General features: G+C 46.4%; 1 protein-coding gene across 9 annotated transcripts in view; it reads right to left on the minus strand.

The window, feature by feature from the left end:
* Window positions 1–2,082: 2,082 nt before the first annotated feature.
* Window positions 2,083–15,268, minus strand: part of Liph (lipase H) — a 39,769-nt gene continuing 26,583 nt past the window's right edge. For 5 of the 9 annotated variants that reach the window (XM_063261185.1, XM_063261188.1, XM_063261183.1 and 2 more), the window contains 5 exons: window positions 12,754–12,921; window positions 11,324–11,419; window positions 9,509–9,620; window positions 5,668–5,841; window positions 2,083–3,093 (listed from right to left, as the gene is read on the minus strand). In XM_063261185.1, coding sequence (XP_063117255.1) covers window positions 3,006–3,093; window positions 5,668–5,841; window positions 9,509–9,620; window positions 11,324–11,419; window positions 12,754–12,921 — 638 coding nt within the window. In that variant the 3' untranslated portion in view covers window positions 2,083–3,005. The remainder of the gene's footprint in view (window positions 3,094–5,667; window positions 5,842–9,508; window positions 9,621–11,323; window positions 11,420–12,753; window positions 12,922–15,268) is intronic. The other 4 variants (XM_063261189.1, XM_063261186.1, XM_063261184.1 and 1 more) reach the window with 3 other exon arrangements.

Genomic DNA, 15,268 nt, shown 5'->3' on the forward strand with positions numbered 1-15,268 from the left:
TTTCGTAGATATTTCCTGAACGTAGAGTCCCACAGGCATGGAGTCCCTGCCTTGTAGAGCAGGCTGGTGCGAAAGACAGACATTAATAATCACAGAAATAAATCTTAAAAAAGACTTTAAATTTGCATTAGGGAGTAATTCCAGCATTTGGGAGGCTGCAACACGAGGACTGTCCTGAGTTCAAGGCCAGCTTGGATTACATTAGAGTTCAAGGCCAGCCTACACTACATAGCAGGACTCTGCCTCAAAAAGAAGGGGTGAGCTAAGGCCCCTATGCTGAGAATCATTGGAGAGGGGTGGGAATCGGTTGGCTGTGATGTAACTGAGCCACAGATTTGGATTTGGATGTGCTGACAGAGGGGAGAGCGAGCAGCAAGAAACAGTCAAAAGCGCCAGAGGCCAGAGAAGAAAGACTCTGAGAAGACAGTGGCCACTCCACTTCCCATCGCTGTTACCTGAAACTCGGAACCGCATCTCCACTCCAGTAAGCAAACTTCCCTCCTCCGCCCCTTGTCCTTCCGTCCGATCACCCACTACCCTGCCCTTTTCCACAGTGAGGCAGCAACAGGGCCAGGACCCATGAGCTCAACGAGTTCAGAAATGCATGGTAATTCTATTGCATTTCTTGCTGTTGTTTTGGTCCCCCTATTTAGGGACAAAAAGTGACTGTGTGGGACCTCCTGTGATTCAGTGCCATGCACAGGCTGACTGGGGGAGAGATAGATGCCAGCCCTCTCCTGTGAGTCTGTGCCATTCACAGGCAGCAGGGAAGGAGAGCAAGAAGCCAATGAGAAGCTAAGACCTCCTGTGAGTCGGCACCATATGCCAGCTGACGGGGAGAGCACAGGCTGCCATGGTAGCTAATGAGGTAAAACACAATTTAATGCTTGTACTGTTTAGCGTTTCACTGACTTTGCAGACCTAAAGCTTGTCTACTCTGAGTAACAATATACAATGTAGCATGTATAGGGGATCTCTCTCTCTGAAAGTAGCCATTGTTAATTCTCTATTATCTTGTTTGGAAATCCTGTATCATTCTCATTGTTTTGCTTGGTTGGGTTTTGTTCTGTTTTGTCTTATTTGATTTTTGTTATATCTGAGGCATAGGCAGCTGTTTCAAAGATAACGAGGTATATTATGGTAACCATTTTAAATTTACTATTATCTTGTTTTGAAGTCTTATATTGTGTTCATTGTCTTATTCTTATTGATGCCATTCTGTTTCTGTTTTGTTTGATTTTACTACATCTCAGAGTATGGGCAGCTATTTTAAAAACAAGAGGCCTTGTGGTAATAACCATTGTTGATTTCCTATTACCTTGTTTTGAAATCCTGTGTCACTTACACTGTCTTATTTTGATTGGCTTTATTTTGTTTTATTTTGCTTGGTTTTATTCTCTCAAAAATAAAATTTTAAGAAAAGAAAGTGACCGTGCTAATCAAAATATGGGAACAACAAAATTACATATAAAAAAAAAAGACATCAGGACCTCACAGCATGCTGATCTCTCTCTCCCCACAACTGCTGTGGAGACCTGGGAGCAGATGGCAGGGTGACAGGATGTCCATGCGCCTGCCACAGAGCTTTACTCCATTCAGGGCTCTGTCACCCCCTGGATTAGGCACATGTAGGAATCCGTGCCAACACGCACCACGCACAGATGCCTACTGTTTACTACATAATCTGTTCAGTTACGAGAAGGGCTGTTGTCACAGAAAGCAGTAGAAGTCCCTTGGACGAGGTGGACGGCACCGGGCCTGTAGCACTGCATGGTCCCCAGTCCTGGACATCTGGCCCCAGGGACTGTCCTCCCTTCGTTCCAGCCTCCTTGGCCTCGGCTTTCAGGGACCTCAGACTCAGCTGTCACTGTCATTCCTCATTCATGTCACACCTTCTTCCAGGGAAACCTCGGATGCCTCAAGAGCAAACCCTCTGTTCTGTGAATTCCATTAGCAGCAAAACAAGCTAACACCACCATCCCGGGATTCCTCGTCACAGGCAGATTATGTCTGGCACTTTTTCACTTTTCACCATGCATTTAAAAAACAATGTCTTTCGATAATCATGGACTACACTAGTAGTAGAGAAAAATAAATATGATTATTTGGGATTGCTTCAGGTGACTGGGGCAGGGTGGTGATCAGTGTTACAGTGACCGTCTAACATGCAGAGGCTCTGGGTTTCATTCCCAGGACCACATCAACATAATAATAATAATAATAATAATAATAATAATTAATAATAATAATCCACCGTCAGTCTCCTGTCTCTTCACCTCTTGCTCCACCCCTGTCCCCAAGCCAGAGGCTGTGTCCTGTTCCTCTGCCCTCTCCTGTCCCCCACTTGCCACCCTCGAGGCTGTCAGCCCTTCCCACCCCTCATAAGGGGGAAGTCAGGTGTGTGATGTTCTCAGAGCAAACAGCCCCAGAGAGAAGCAGGGAGAGGCTGCCCTGTCTGAGCAGGAGAGCTCAGCCGTATCAAAATAAATAAGAACACTTTCACATCCATCATGCATCTCCCAGATGCGGCACCTGTGGGATCCCAAGGAACCCTCCCCGAGTTCACCTTCCCAGTCCAGTCTGCAGCAGCCAAGCGAGGCGGGCGCTTGGGGAACTGGGCACAGGTCGTGGGAGTTCACAGCGGGTCTCCAGCTGTCCTTCCCTTTCAGATGCTCGACCTGCACCCTCGAGGGACAGCAGCGCTGGTGACATGCCACAGAAGTGACAGATCGGAACAAACCAGGCCCCAGGACGCACACAGGCACACAACGTGCAGGGCTGGCGGGAGCCTGGCTATTTCTGAATTGCCCCAGTTAGGGGCTGCTTTCCTGGGATTGTTTCATAACCACGAGGTCACTTGATGTTTGACAACGGGACATTCACAGGACACTGCTGGAAATAACCTTCATACTGCTGAAGCCTTGAAGAAAAGGTGAGATGAAGCTTCTACAGAGTCTATAGATGTCGCCCACTTGGCATCAGGTTGCCAACTGGTCCCCATGAGGTTACAATTGCAGCTTGGGGCAGGGAATAGGCCGGAAGATGGTTTCAACATTTTCCATCAGGACAAGGTCATAGCGGCAGAGCTGCGGCCTAGGGAAGCGGGAAAATGACAAAACAGCCTCATCAGTGAAACAGCAGGATCTAAGGTTATGGAGCAACTGTTTGACAGCCAAATGCCAGGCCAAGAAGAAACCCAGCAACAGCAGAGCTGGGGTGTGTGTGAACTTCAACCAGGCCTCAGGGCAGCACTAGGAAGATTAAGGAGAAACAACCAAGAACTTTAGCAGTGGTTGCTTCTGCATGCTGACACTCCCAAAGCAGGACTGAAGGGAAAACAAGCTTTCCCAGCCTTGGACAACCGCCCCTCAACCCTGCCCAGCCCTGCGGGGCTGTAACTCCTTGTTCTGGTACAGATAAGACTGGCAACTATGACCTGTGAACAAAGTCTATGACACTCTATTCTCACAAGAGTCATAAGCTCTGTGTCTTTCTGTGTGTGTGTGTGTGTGTGTGTGTGTGTGTGTGTGTGTGTGTTTATCTCTTTTTTGATACAGCATCTCACTGCACAATTCAGGTCGGCCTTAAACTCACTGTGTAGCCCAGACTGGCCTCAAACTCACAGACATTCTCCTGCCTCAGCCTCCTGAGTTCTAGGATCCCAGACATGCGCTGTCTTCTTTCAAGGCTAACTTATTAACTGCCTTGTCTTGCTTCTGAACCCTCATTCACACCCCTCCTTCTCTCTCCTGGAAAGACCAACCCCCTACACTAAATGTCTAAAAACTGGAGCCTTTCTGTTAGGGCAATTTTGGACATCATAAGGTTGAAAAGAGCCAGGTGTATATCTAATAAAACCCTCCTGTTTTTCCCCATTGGACTCTCTGATCTCTTAAAGTCTGCAACGTGATAAGTGACATTTTTCTCTATCAGTTTCTGTACTTCCCAAGTTTATATAAAGGGACCATGCATTCATTTGAAAATCAGCAGAGAAAATTATGTAAGAGTCCCAGTTTTGTTGTCGCTGTTCATTTGTTTGCTTTTTGTTTATGTGGGTTTTTTTTTTTCGTCTTTTTCCTTTTTATTGGTACCGGGGATTGAACTCACAACTGCCTGCTTGCAAGGCGCTTATGCCGCTGAGCTAAATCCCCAGCCCCATTATGTGGTTTTTTGAGACATGGTTTCACTATTGCATTCCAGGGTGGCCTTGAACTCTCTGTGGAACCCAAGCTGGTTTTGAGCCCATGATCCTGCTTCAGCCTCCTGAGTGCTGAGATTACAGATGTGTGCCGCCACACCCAGCAAGATTTAATATGACTGTCCTCTTAGAGGAAACTTTTACTGTTTTTCAAAACTTCTATTAAATATTTAGGGTTCCTTAAATCTTCAAGAAAAACATTTATAAACCTAAAGCCCACACTATTTTTTCTTTTTCCCTCCTTCTCCTTTTCTCCAAATTAAATCCTAGGAAAAGTGACATTTTCACAAACTATAAACACTGTTATGTATGTTTTAAAATCTGTCTTCCCTCGCACATAGTTATTTTTCTAAACCAGTTGAAAATACTTAAATATTAAATATACCATAATGCTTCAGTATGTTTAAAAAAACAGTCTATAGGGGCTGGGGATTTAGCTCAGCAGCATGAGCACCTCCCTTGCAAGCAAGCAGTCATGAGTTCGATCCCTGGTACCGATAAAAATGAAAAAGACAAAAAAAAAAAAGTATATATATTTTTTCTGTATGTAGTTCTTTTTTTTTTTTGTCTTTTTCATTTTTATCGGTATCGAGGATTGAACTCACGACCGCCTGCTTGCAAGGCAGGTGCTTATGCCGCTGAGCTAAATCCCCAGCCCCTAGTATGTAGTTCTTAAAAACAAGAACATTTTCAGAGCTGGCTGTGGTGATACAGGCCTCTAATCTTAGCACATGAGAGGCTGAGGCAAGAGGGTGGCTGAGTACAGGCCAGTCTGGCTACATAGTGAGTTTAAGGCCAGCCCGCACAACATAGCAAGACCAGTTCAAAAATAAACAAGTAAATAACAAAAATAAAAAAAGAACATTCACAGAGCAGTTGTAAAATTCAACAAATTTAGCCAAATTTAACTTAAGTCATCTTACACTGCCAATAGAAAAACAAATCCAATTTTTCTTTAACCTTTTTAAACATTAGCCTCTGTTTTATCTCTTGCAAAATGATACAAAACTTTCTTTTTCTACAACAAATTATCATTTGCCAACAGCATGAGTAGAGAGGAATTTATGTAACTCTCAGGCTCTAACAAATTACTTCCTGGGCCTGCTGACCCGTTCTCTTTAAACATATACCAGTAGAATTTTCTTGGATTACAGGGCTACTTCTTTTTGTTGCCTGTTGTTTTGTTTGCTTGGGTTTAGGGTTTTGGGGGGTTTGAGACTGGGTCTCATTATATAGCCAGCTGTATTTAAACTCACTACATGGCCCAAACTGGCCTTGAACTCACAGCAATCCTCCTGCCTCAGCCTCCCCACTGCAGGGATTGCAGGCATGTGCCCCTCAAGACTTATTTTTGCAAAACCCTTCACTTCCTCCACTGTGAATGCTGAACTCCTGTTAAAACATGAGGCCAAGCAAACTCACCAGGACCAGGATCCTGTAACCTCTTTGTCACGCCCGCCTTGGCTCACCTGTCAGGGTGTGTGAGGGGCCTCAACTTCATGCGGATGACCCTGAGCTTGTACCTGGGGCCGACCACAGAGCCTGTGGAGAACAGCAAGGAAACGGCAGCCACTTCACTCAGATCTCTGTGAAACCTCGCCAGCAGGCTCACTTGCTGGTATTTCTGAAATGTGGCCGGTTCACTAGGAAGCAATGACAACGCTGGGTGAGCACAGGTGGCCGCTGAGTAATAAGCAGGGGACAGCCTGGCCCCATCACCGCACCAACCGACTCAAGGACAGTCCAGCGATTTCCAAAGCACTGTCCTTGAAATGTCCGGACCTGCTACCCACCAGCAGTCTGTAGTCCCTGGATTCAGCCGCCCAACGCCCTGATGCTCCTCCAGGCGGGAGGGCTTCCTACTCCGCAGGCAGCCGGAGCAGAAGCCGCAGAACTGCACTCTGGGGATGGGTATTGTCTGTAGCACTGTGCGGAAAGGCGCTCAGCTCTGAGTTCAGAATCCCCGTCTTCCCTTCCAACTACACTGTTAGAGCCATGTGGGTATCTATCGCCAAACTCGGTTCTAACGGAGAACTTGGTCTTCACTCCTCTTTCCCTCACCAGGTGAACTGGAAATGGCTACACAGGCTCTAACACTTTTTCCAAAGGTGTGGAGACGTTTTCTACAGATGGAACCCCATGACCCTAAGGCACACGGGTCTTCCTGGAGAGGTTTAGCACGACCTGCCTCTCTGGGAGTGAGGAGAGGAGGCCGCAGAGAACCAGGGAGCCACCGGGAAGACCAGGCCCATACACGATGGAGTACCCTGTACCATAAAGGAGGCTGGGTCAGGGTCATCTGTAGGATGCACCATCTCAAGACCATAATTTTAAGTAAAACAACCAAGCACACAAGTTTAAACAGCGCGTAGTTTCTCTTATCTGAGAAACTCAACGTATAAATAAAGAGTGACAGCATGCTAGCAAGTACTCAGGAGGCTGAGGCAGGAAGATTGCTGCGAGTTGAAGCCAAGTCTGGGCTACATAATGAGTTTAAGGCCAATCTAAATTACATAGTGAGACCCTGTCTCAAACAAACAAAGACAAAACAAACAAACAAAAAGAGGGAACTAGGAGATAGATCTTTTGCAGGGAAGGAGACCAAAAGATGGAGGGAAAGAGAGGAAAAAGAAGGGAGGGGGAGAGGGGATGAGAAAAGAACTGGGATGCAGTACATACAAGTCCCCACTCGAACTCATTAAAAAAAATTTAAAAACAAACAGTAGCTCGCTCCACATGGGCCCCCTTCATTTTGGGGCGGGGTAGATGTGAGCAGGTATCTGTCACTTCGACCTGGTCCTGTGGGGAGCAGAAGTGCTACAGGTAACATCGATGGGGAGGGGGCCTGGATTTGGGTTTTAAGTACACCTCTGCTGAAACGAACCAGGGCTCCCCTAAGATTTGGTTGATTCCAGGACTGGAAACTGCAAAGTGATCCTGGCCTGTGCGCCAGACAGGAAGGAGGTGCTCAGAGAGCAACAGAAACATCCCAGCCACACTGAGCCACCTGGCACCCAGGAGTGCAGGGGGTGCTGGTGAGGATGTGAGCACCAGGAGGCCTTGGAAGAAGTCACTTTCAGGATGAGAGCGCAGCTCAGCAGTAAAGCACTTGCCTAGAGTGCGGGGTTACCATGAGCAAGGCCCTGGGCTCAAGCCCTGTACCAAAAAAAAAAAAAAAGAAGAAGAAGAAAAAGACCCCTCTCAGCCTCACACAGCCCCTGCTATTGACCCACTCAGGGTGCCCACGTTGTGGTTGGGAGTGTCAGGTGCCATCCTGCTATTCTGCAGATGCGGCCAAGGGACAATCCGAGTGCTGGTAGCCAGCCAACCCAGGAAACATTTCCTGAGCACAGGGACAAAATGAATGTCAAATCCCTTTGTTTCAAAAGTTCCCTTGCCCCTCTCCTTGGTGATAGAAGGATAAAGTGACGGACGGACGGACGGAAGGAAGGAAGGAAGGAAGGAAGGAAGGAAGGAAAAGAAAAAACAAAAGGAAAGGAGGCTGTTGCTTCACTGTGGCTGCCTCCTGCCTACCCTGCTGTGGACTGTTTCTACCCTGCCATTCCCCTGCCTTGGAACCACCAACCACACACTGAAACTTCCACAGACTGTGAGTCAAAATAAACCTTTTCTCCTTAACTTTCAGGGTCAGATATTTCGATTCAGCAATGAGAAAAGTAGCCCATACATACATATACAATTTGTTCTTCTATGTTTCAGTTGTATATTATAAGCTTGCATTTCATATGTGTCATAAAAACTTCAGTGTATGAATAATTCTCTACTACATGGAAATACTTAAATGAACCACTTTCCACTGTTGGATTTTGGGGGTATATTCCCCTCTCCCCCACTCCAATTTTTTTGTAATGCTCAGGATTGAACCCAAGGCTATATCTCTGAGCCATATCTCCAGCCCTTTTTATTTATTTTGAGACAGAGTCTTGTTAAGTTAGTAAATTGCTCATGCTGGGCTGGAACTTGAGGTCTTCATGCCTGCTGTGGTTTAGACCTAGAATATCTCCCAAAACTCTCAAGTGTTCAGAGGTGGGGCTTTTGGAAAGTGACCAGATCAGAGGGTGTTGTGTTCTTCAATGGGTTCGTCTATGAATGGGTTCAGCAGGTGAGTGTGTGGCTAGCAGCTGGGTCCCAGTTAGAGGTTGGTCACTGGGGATGTGTCCTTGTGTCCTGGAAGCATGCATCTCCCTCCTAGCCCCTCTACTCTCTGTCTGTCTCTGTCTCTGTCTCTCTCTGTCTCTCTGTCTCTCTCTCTCTCTCTCCCTGTCTTTCTCTCTCTCTCTCTCCCTGTCTTTCTCTCTCTCTCTCTCTCTCTCTCTCTCTCTCTCTCTCTCTCTCTATCACATTGATGTGACCCACTTTCCTCTGCCATGACCTTCTGCCATGCTGTTCTGCCTTGGAGCCACTGACCATAGGCTAAAACTGTGAGCCATGATAAACCTCTCTTTTAAGTTTTGGGTACCTGGTGTTCTCTCCCAGCAACAAGAAAGTGACCAAGACACTGCCTCAGCCTCCAGAATGCCAGGCTTAACTGGTATTTCCAATTTTTATTTCAATTTATATTTTCTGAGTTTCAGAAACATATCTACACACACACACACACACACACACACACACACATATGTATATGTTATATTTATGTTACCTGTGTATACTATGAGCTTATATAAGAATAGAAATATGGCCAGGCATGGTGGCACACACCTGTAATTTCAGCACTAGGGAGGCTGAGGCAGGAGGAAGATGAGTTCAAGGCCAGCCTGGGCTACCTAGAAATACACACGTAGTAGATGCCTTTTGCCTTGGAATGGAGGCTGTGGGGAGATGTGAGCCAAGGCTTGTACTTTTATGTGGAATGTTCTTTTAGATTTATAAGTTAATATTATTTTTGATCAACAAATCATAACCATACGCATTTGAAGTACTGATAGCCATATATAACGTGGAATGATTAAATTAGCATATTCCTTGATCCTTTAGAACTTTACAGTGCACAAGAATAACTTTGTAATTAAATGTTTAATCAAAGGAAGGAAGGAGGAAAAGAAAGAGGTAAAGGGATGGAGAGAAGGGAGAAAGGAAGAAGGAAAGAAAACCTTGGCACTAACCCCATTTATAGAAAGCCTGGGAAGCACAGACCCAAGGACAGTAACTAAGTAACATTCTCCCTCTGTCTTTTGCAGGATGAGGACAAGCATGAACATATAAATAAAGCAGTATGTGTACTTGGGGTGCAATTTCTCCAAACAAAAAGAGAAAAAGTGAACTACAAAGTATTGCAGCTCCACGTACTGATCGATTCTCGATTCTGTGGTGTTTCCATCTTTGTCACTCAACTTGATTGTGATGGAGCCTCTTCTTACGTTCTTGTTCCAAGGTATCACATCCACGAAGTAGTGATACACTGCCAAGCAAGGCGAGACCGCGTTAAAGATGCACGCACTCGGCCCACTACCGCCCCGGAGGAGCAATTCCCAAAAACCCAGCAACCCTAATAACTGAGGCTCCTGTTTTCTCCCTCTAGGGTTCCCCTGCAAGGATCCACGGCAGGCTTTCCCACCACCCCTTTCTCTTCTCTCTGCACGGATGGTGTGAGGGGGAGCAGAGCTCCACGGTGTCCCCACACCATGTCCAGGCGTGATGGGTTCACACCGTACGGGCTCAAGGCTCACAGCCTGCTGGTGAGTGTGATGTCAACTCCTGCTCTCCTCAGGATAAAATAGCCACTGGCCATCTGAAGATGCTTATACAGCTGGCGAGGCCTTCCGTCATGCAGGCCGTGGCCCCCAGCCCACCTGATCTCCTTCATCTCTTTCCCAGGCGTGTCAGCCATCTGCACTGCCAAGCTTTCTCTCTCACTCCCAGCCTTCCTGCTTTGCAGAGCCACCCTCCAGCTTTCAGCTTAATATCATTTCCTCCAAGAAATGCCATGTCCTCCTCTGGCCCTCAGACTCAGGCAGGCCCTCTTTCCTGAGTTCCCCAGTCTTGGTCTAAGTTCCTCCCTTCAGGGTCATTCAGCACCTTAATTATGCTTTACAAATTGCAAGAGAAGTGCTGAGTAAAGTGGTAAATATCTGAGCACTTCTGTATAGATATTACCTGAATAACTGGGTTTTATAAAAGTTAAAACTATACTACAAGGGGTGATTATTCCTCTTCCTAATCCCAGCAGGCACATGCATCTAGGCACCCAATAAATTCTCGCTGAATAAACGAGACAGGATGTGTCCAGAGAACTACCTCCCTCCTTATGGTTTGCTCCCCAAGGGCAAATGTATTTTTGGAAGATGGGAGTTCCCTCGTGATAGTCCGACCTACTGCTTCTTGGTCAGACGTGCAGGGAAACAGAAAAAAGGCTCAGGGAGATGATGGTTTCATGGAGGAACAAGGTCAGCCCTGGAGTCGCCAGTTCGTGGCTCATTTTTGCTCAGCAGGTCATCCTTCATGGACCAGGAAGATGCTAAATCCTGGGCTGCCATGTAGGTCTCCAAAGGAAGAAGGAAGCCCATGCCACCTTTTATAAAAGTTGTCCCAAGAAAAGGGAAAGGGAGTGCCAGATTGCAAGAAAGAAATACATTTGCCCAGGTGACTCTTAACTGTATCCTAGGACATTTAAACCTCTGCTACCCTAATTAGCTCCCATCTCAAATGCTCCACCCCTTGAGGCCTTCAGGTCATTAAGGTTGCTACACAGCAGGAGTGACCAGGAGCTGTGCTGCCACCTGAATCTTCCTGGCCCCAATTTCCTGTCTCTCAAATCAATTAATTTTTTAGAAACGACAGTGACCATTCAAAGATGCAACTAACTTATTGATTTAGGAGTCAATAAATTGTGCTGATTTATTGATATTTTAATCCTAATAACCTAGAAGATAGGCATTATTTTCTCCATGTTACCAATCAGGACTCTGACACTCCAAGTGCATCAGTGCCTTGGTGAAGGTCACACAGCTGTTATGTGACAGGATGAGGATTCGACTTCACCCCTTTCCAGCTCCAAACTCCGCTTGACTATCAGCCTTCATTTGCCAAGTAATAGCCAAGAAGCTAAGACTCAGCTATGCCCAAAAGACAGCCGGATACAAAAGACCACAAATCACCACTCACTGCAGAATGGCTCCCGCTCAGCGGTGTCAAAGAATGCCTTGGTGGCTGAGAGATCCTTCTCCCTTAAATAGGCTTCCCAGCGATCAGCATAGTAACCTTTAAAACAAGTTGCAAAAGCACATCATTACCATGTCCAGTATCATCATGAAAGCAAGCAAGGTAGTGAGAAAAGAAGCGTGTCATCAAGGACAACCTGTTCCCACCCCCGCCCCCCTACGGTGAGGACCTGTAGGTAGGTCACCAGACAGACAGGCCTTCCTGACGGCTGCCCCAACCCTAAGAGCTGGGGTGTAAAAAGGACCCTGCAGGGCCTGTGACCTCTTTACTGGCTCTCAGGAACACGGTACACACTGATGTGAACCAGAAGTAGCATTGCTATTTTTTGGTAATGCAATTGATTTCTACATTAAAACAGATTGAGGTTTTTCTCTAAAGTAGCATCATAATTGCAAAGTAGTGTACTTTTTGCTGAGGGCCAAACCCAGGACCTGGTGGCTGCTGGATACATGTTTTACCACCGAGTGACACCTCAGCCCCTGGGCATTCTTAAAGAGCTACAATTAGGCCACAAAATTGTACAGAAGTGGCCTTGCCATGTGACAACGTCACTGAGCCGGTCATGTCTTCCCTTCTCCTTGCAGGAGACAAACGAGAGTTGTCCAGTGCCTTTTTCCCTGGTCTGCCCTCACCGCTAGAGAATTCTGACTTACTCGATCTGGATAGCACTCAGGTGTCAGGATTTTTTTTTCCATCAGGATTTTAAGAATGCCCTGGCTGATTCTAATGCACAGTTAGATTGTGCTTGTCAGTAACCTGCTTTGTGCTGTCTTGCATTTTTCCCCCTTCGGGAAAAATGAAAAAATTCTCATGGCCACCAGTTTCAAAGTCCCGACTGCCTAGAACACCCCGCCCCCACAGGCCCCTAGCAAACATCCAAGCCGGCTCCCAGTACGTCTCCCCCGCACCCCAGCCCTGAGCTCACAGGGGCGCCAAGGTGCACGGTGTGGGCGTATGCAGAGCGGGGTGCGGGCAGAAATCATTGCGCAAGGGTTACGCGACCGAAAAGCCCCCGGCTCTGCTGTGCACCTCTCCCAGCAGCGACTCTGTGTGCACAGGGCCAGGCTGTTAAAGCAGTGGTACCCTGGGGCAGCTTGGGAACGCAGCGTGCGAACCCCCTTCTGCAGGTAGAAGAGCGCATCGGGGAGTCTGCGCTACACTGTGGATAGAAACGTGCGCGCATGGCTTTTGTAACACTGTTAAGGAGACCGGAATAATTCATAGGACAAATTGGCTACAGAAAGCGGACTAAATACATTGGGGGGCGAAGAGGAGGGTGGGGGAGCAGCATGTCTAGATACTCAGATGGCTCTGGGACTTGTACGAAAGATGGGCTCTAATTCATCAGAAAGGAACCCCGCTGTCGAACGTACCCACAAGGGGACAGGGTTCCGTGTGCGCCATGCCGCAGCTGATGCATTTGCCGTTCCTGTAATCCCGGTAAGAGTCGCAGGGGTACGCGACCACCGCGCAGTCCTCTCTCAGGGAAGCCAGGTACAGGTACACGGACCTCTGGTGGTCGCACTTGAAATACTGCATTCCTTGGTTGTTAAGGAGATGAAGCCACAGTAGAATAGTGGAAGCAGTTAATCCAAGCGCTTGGAACATTTTCCAGACACACACAATTTATGTCTCCTGCGCGCCCGGCACTGCACTAAACGTGTCAGTGTACTACTGTCCCGTTAATCCTTATAAAAACACTCAGATACAGATCCACGCCAGAAATGGCGGGAAAACAGATTAACCTAGAGGAGGTTATGGCAGGAAAGCAAATACACTTTTAATTAAAGACCTTGGGAGCCGGGCACATTGGTGCATGCTTGTAATCCCAGCTATGTGGGAGGCTGAGACAGGAAAATGATGCGTTCTAGGTCAGCCTGAGCAACTTAGCGAGACCTTGTCTTGAAACAAGTATAAAAGGCTTGGAGTATAGCTCAGTGACAGAGCATATGCCCAGCACACACAAAGCCCTGGGTTATGTCTTCAGCACCACCAAAATAAACAAACAAAAAGGTCTGGTTGTTTGTAGCAAATGAGATTACCCTCCAATGTTTCATTACCCTCCAATGTTTGCACCAAAGTTAAAATACTTCTTAAAATGCAGAGTTCAGGGCCAAGCAGATATTTCTAACTCAGAGGAGGCTCAGGAATTAGCTCTTTAGTAAACAGTGCTGCCCCTGCCCTTCTGACCCTGACACCTTTGAGTTCGAGAGCCCCTGATGTGATGCAAGGCCACTTCGCAGACTAAGTACTGTCCACTGTACACGCCGTGTCTGTCCATCAGCTGCGCGGCCACCTGCAGTGGTGGAGGCCAACTGAGCGCGGCCCTGTCTCAAGAGAAAACGGTAACATTTGGAGGAGGTCGGTGAGTGGCACAGCATTTTCCTAGGCTGGGCTCTATCCCCACGCTGGCGGGGAGAGCGGTTGGCACTGCTGTTTACCGCAACCGTTCTCATCCATGTAGGGAGCAACAGAGCTGGGAGCTGGGGAACCGGGGATCCAGCCTTGTGTGACCCGCGAAGGACAAGGAAGATAAATCAGGGCTGCAAGAGTCAGACCTGAAGGGGCTGGGAATTTAGCTCAACGGCATAAACACCTGCCTTGCAAGCAGGCGGTGGTGAGTTCAATCCCCCGTACCGATAAAAATGAAAAAGACAAAAAAAAAAAAAAGAGACCCGACAGGCCAACACTTAGTCATTCACAATTAAAGAGCTCTAGCAAAATGTAAAGAAAAAATGTATCATTTGGAGTAGCCAATAGTGAATGAATGACCCAACTCCCTTATGTCTTTGGAAAGAGTGGAATTCTTTGCAGGGACAATGACTTAATGACAATGGGGGAAGGGTCATTCCCAGTCGAGGCACAGCCTCTGTCACCCTTGACACAATTATACAGTCACCCTCGCTATGGCTCACTTTTAAGCACGTCATCATTCCAAAGGGCCATAGATAGCTCCCACTTTGTACCACGATCATCTGCTTTTCCTAGAATATTCCCGAGTTGTTTTACTTTTTCCAGCAGCAGGGAAAGTAGATTTATGGCACCGACAGTGGGATCTTTATATTCTGCCCAAATACACACTTTTACGTTTCCCTCCAGCTCCCCAGTTTTGTGCTGTAGGGTTTTTTCCCCCCTCATTGTAAAAGTAAACTATGCTTCTCTGGAAATCATAAATCAATACAAACAGTGATGCCAAAAGCACCTAAAAGTCTGGTACCAAAATTATACTATACACTGATAATTATTTGGAACTTTCAGTTCAGTTTGTACCTGCATATATACAAACGCATTTGCATTTGAAATGAAAACTAGGTAAACTGGGGGCTGGGCGGTAGCTCAGTGATACAGTGCTTGCCTAGTACACAGAGAGAGACAGAGACAGAGATAGCAATTGAGATCATGTTGGATGGTTTTATATTTTATCACTTAGAGTCATACAATTTTCATTAATTTCTGAAAAATTTTTTGTGTGTGTGGCTACCAGGAATCAAACCCAGGACCTAGCATTTGCCAGGCAAGCGCTGCACTATAACCCCAGACCCAAAATATGATTTTTTAGCAATTATATTTCTTGTGTGGGTGAACCACAATCCATTTAATAATTTTCCTGTACTGGACATTTATATTAACACTAACATGTTATTATAAATAATGCTATGTTGGATATCTGTGTGCTTTAATTTCTTATTTACATTTTCCAATTATTTCTCTATGACATTTACAGATATGGAATTTCTAGGTCAAAGACCTATTTCTAAAAGAGAGATGAAAAGAATAAGAAATAATGCAGAATAGCTTTTAATCATACATCTATTATTTTTAAAAGTAATATTTTGGAGTTACAATTTTTAATTTAAAGTTATTTATACCTCTTTCACCTTCTTAGGA

This window comes from Cavia porcellus, unplaced genomic scaffold (genome assembly GCF_034190915.1).
Source record: "Cavia porcellus strain 051 isolate PalLab524CR breed Dunkin Hartley unplaced genomic scaffold, mCavPor4.1 scaffold_14, whole genome shotgun sequence".
Lineage (NCBI taxonomy): Eukaryota > Metazoa > Chordata > Mammalia > Rodentia > Caviidae > Cavia > Cavia porcellus.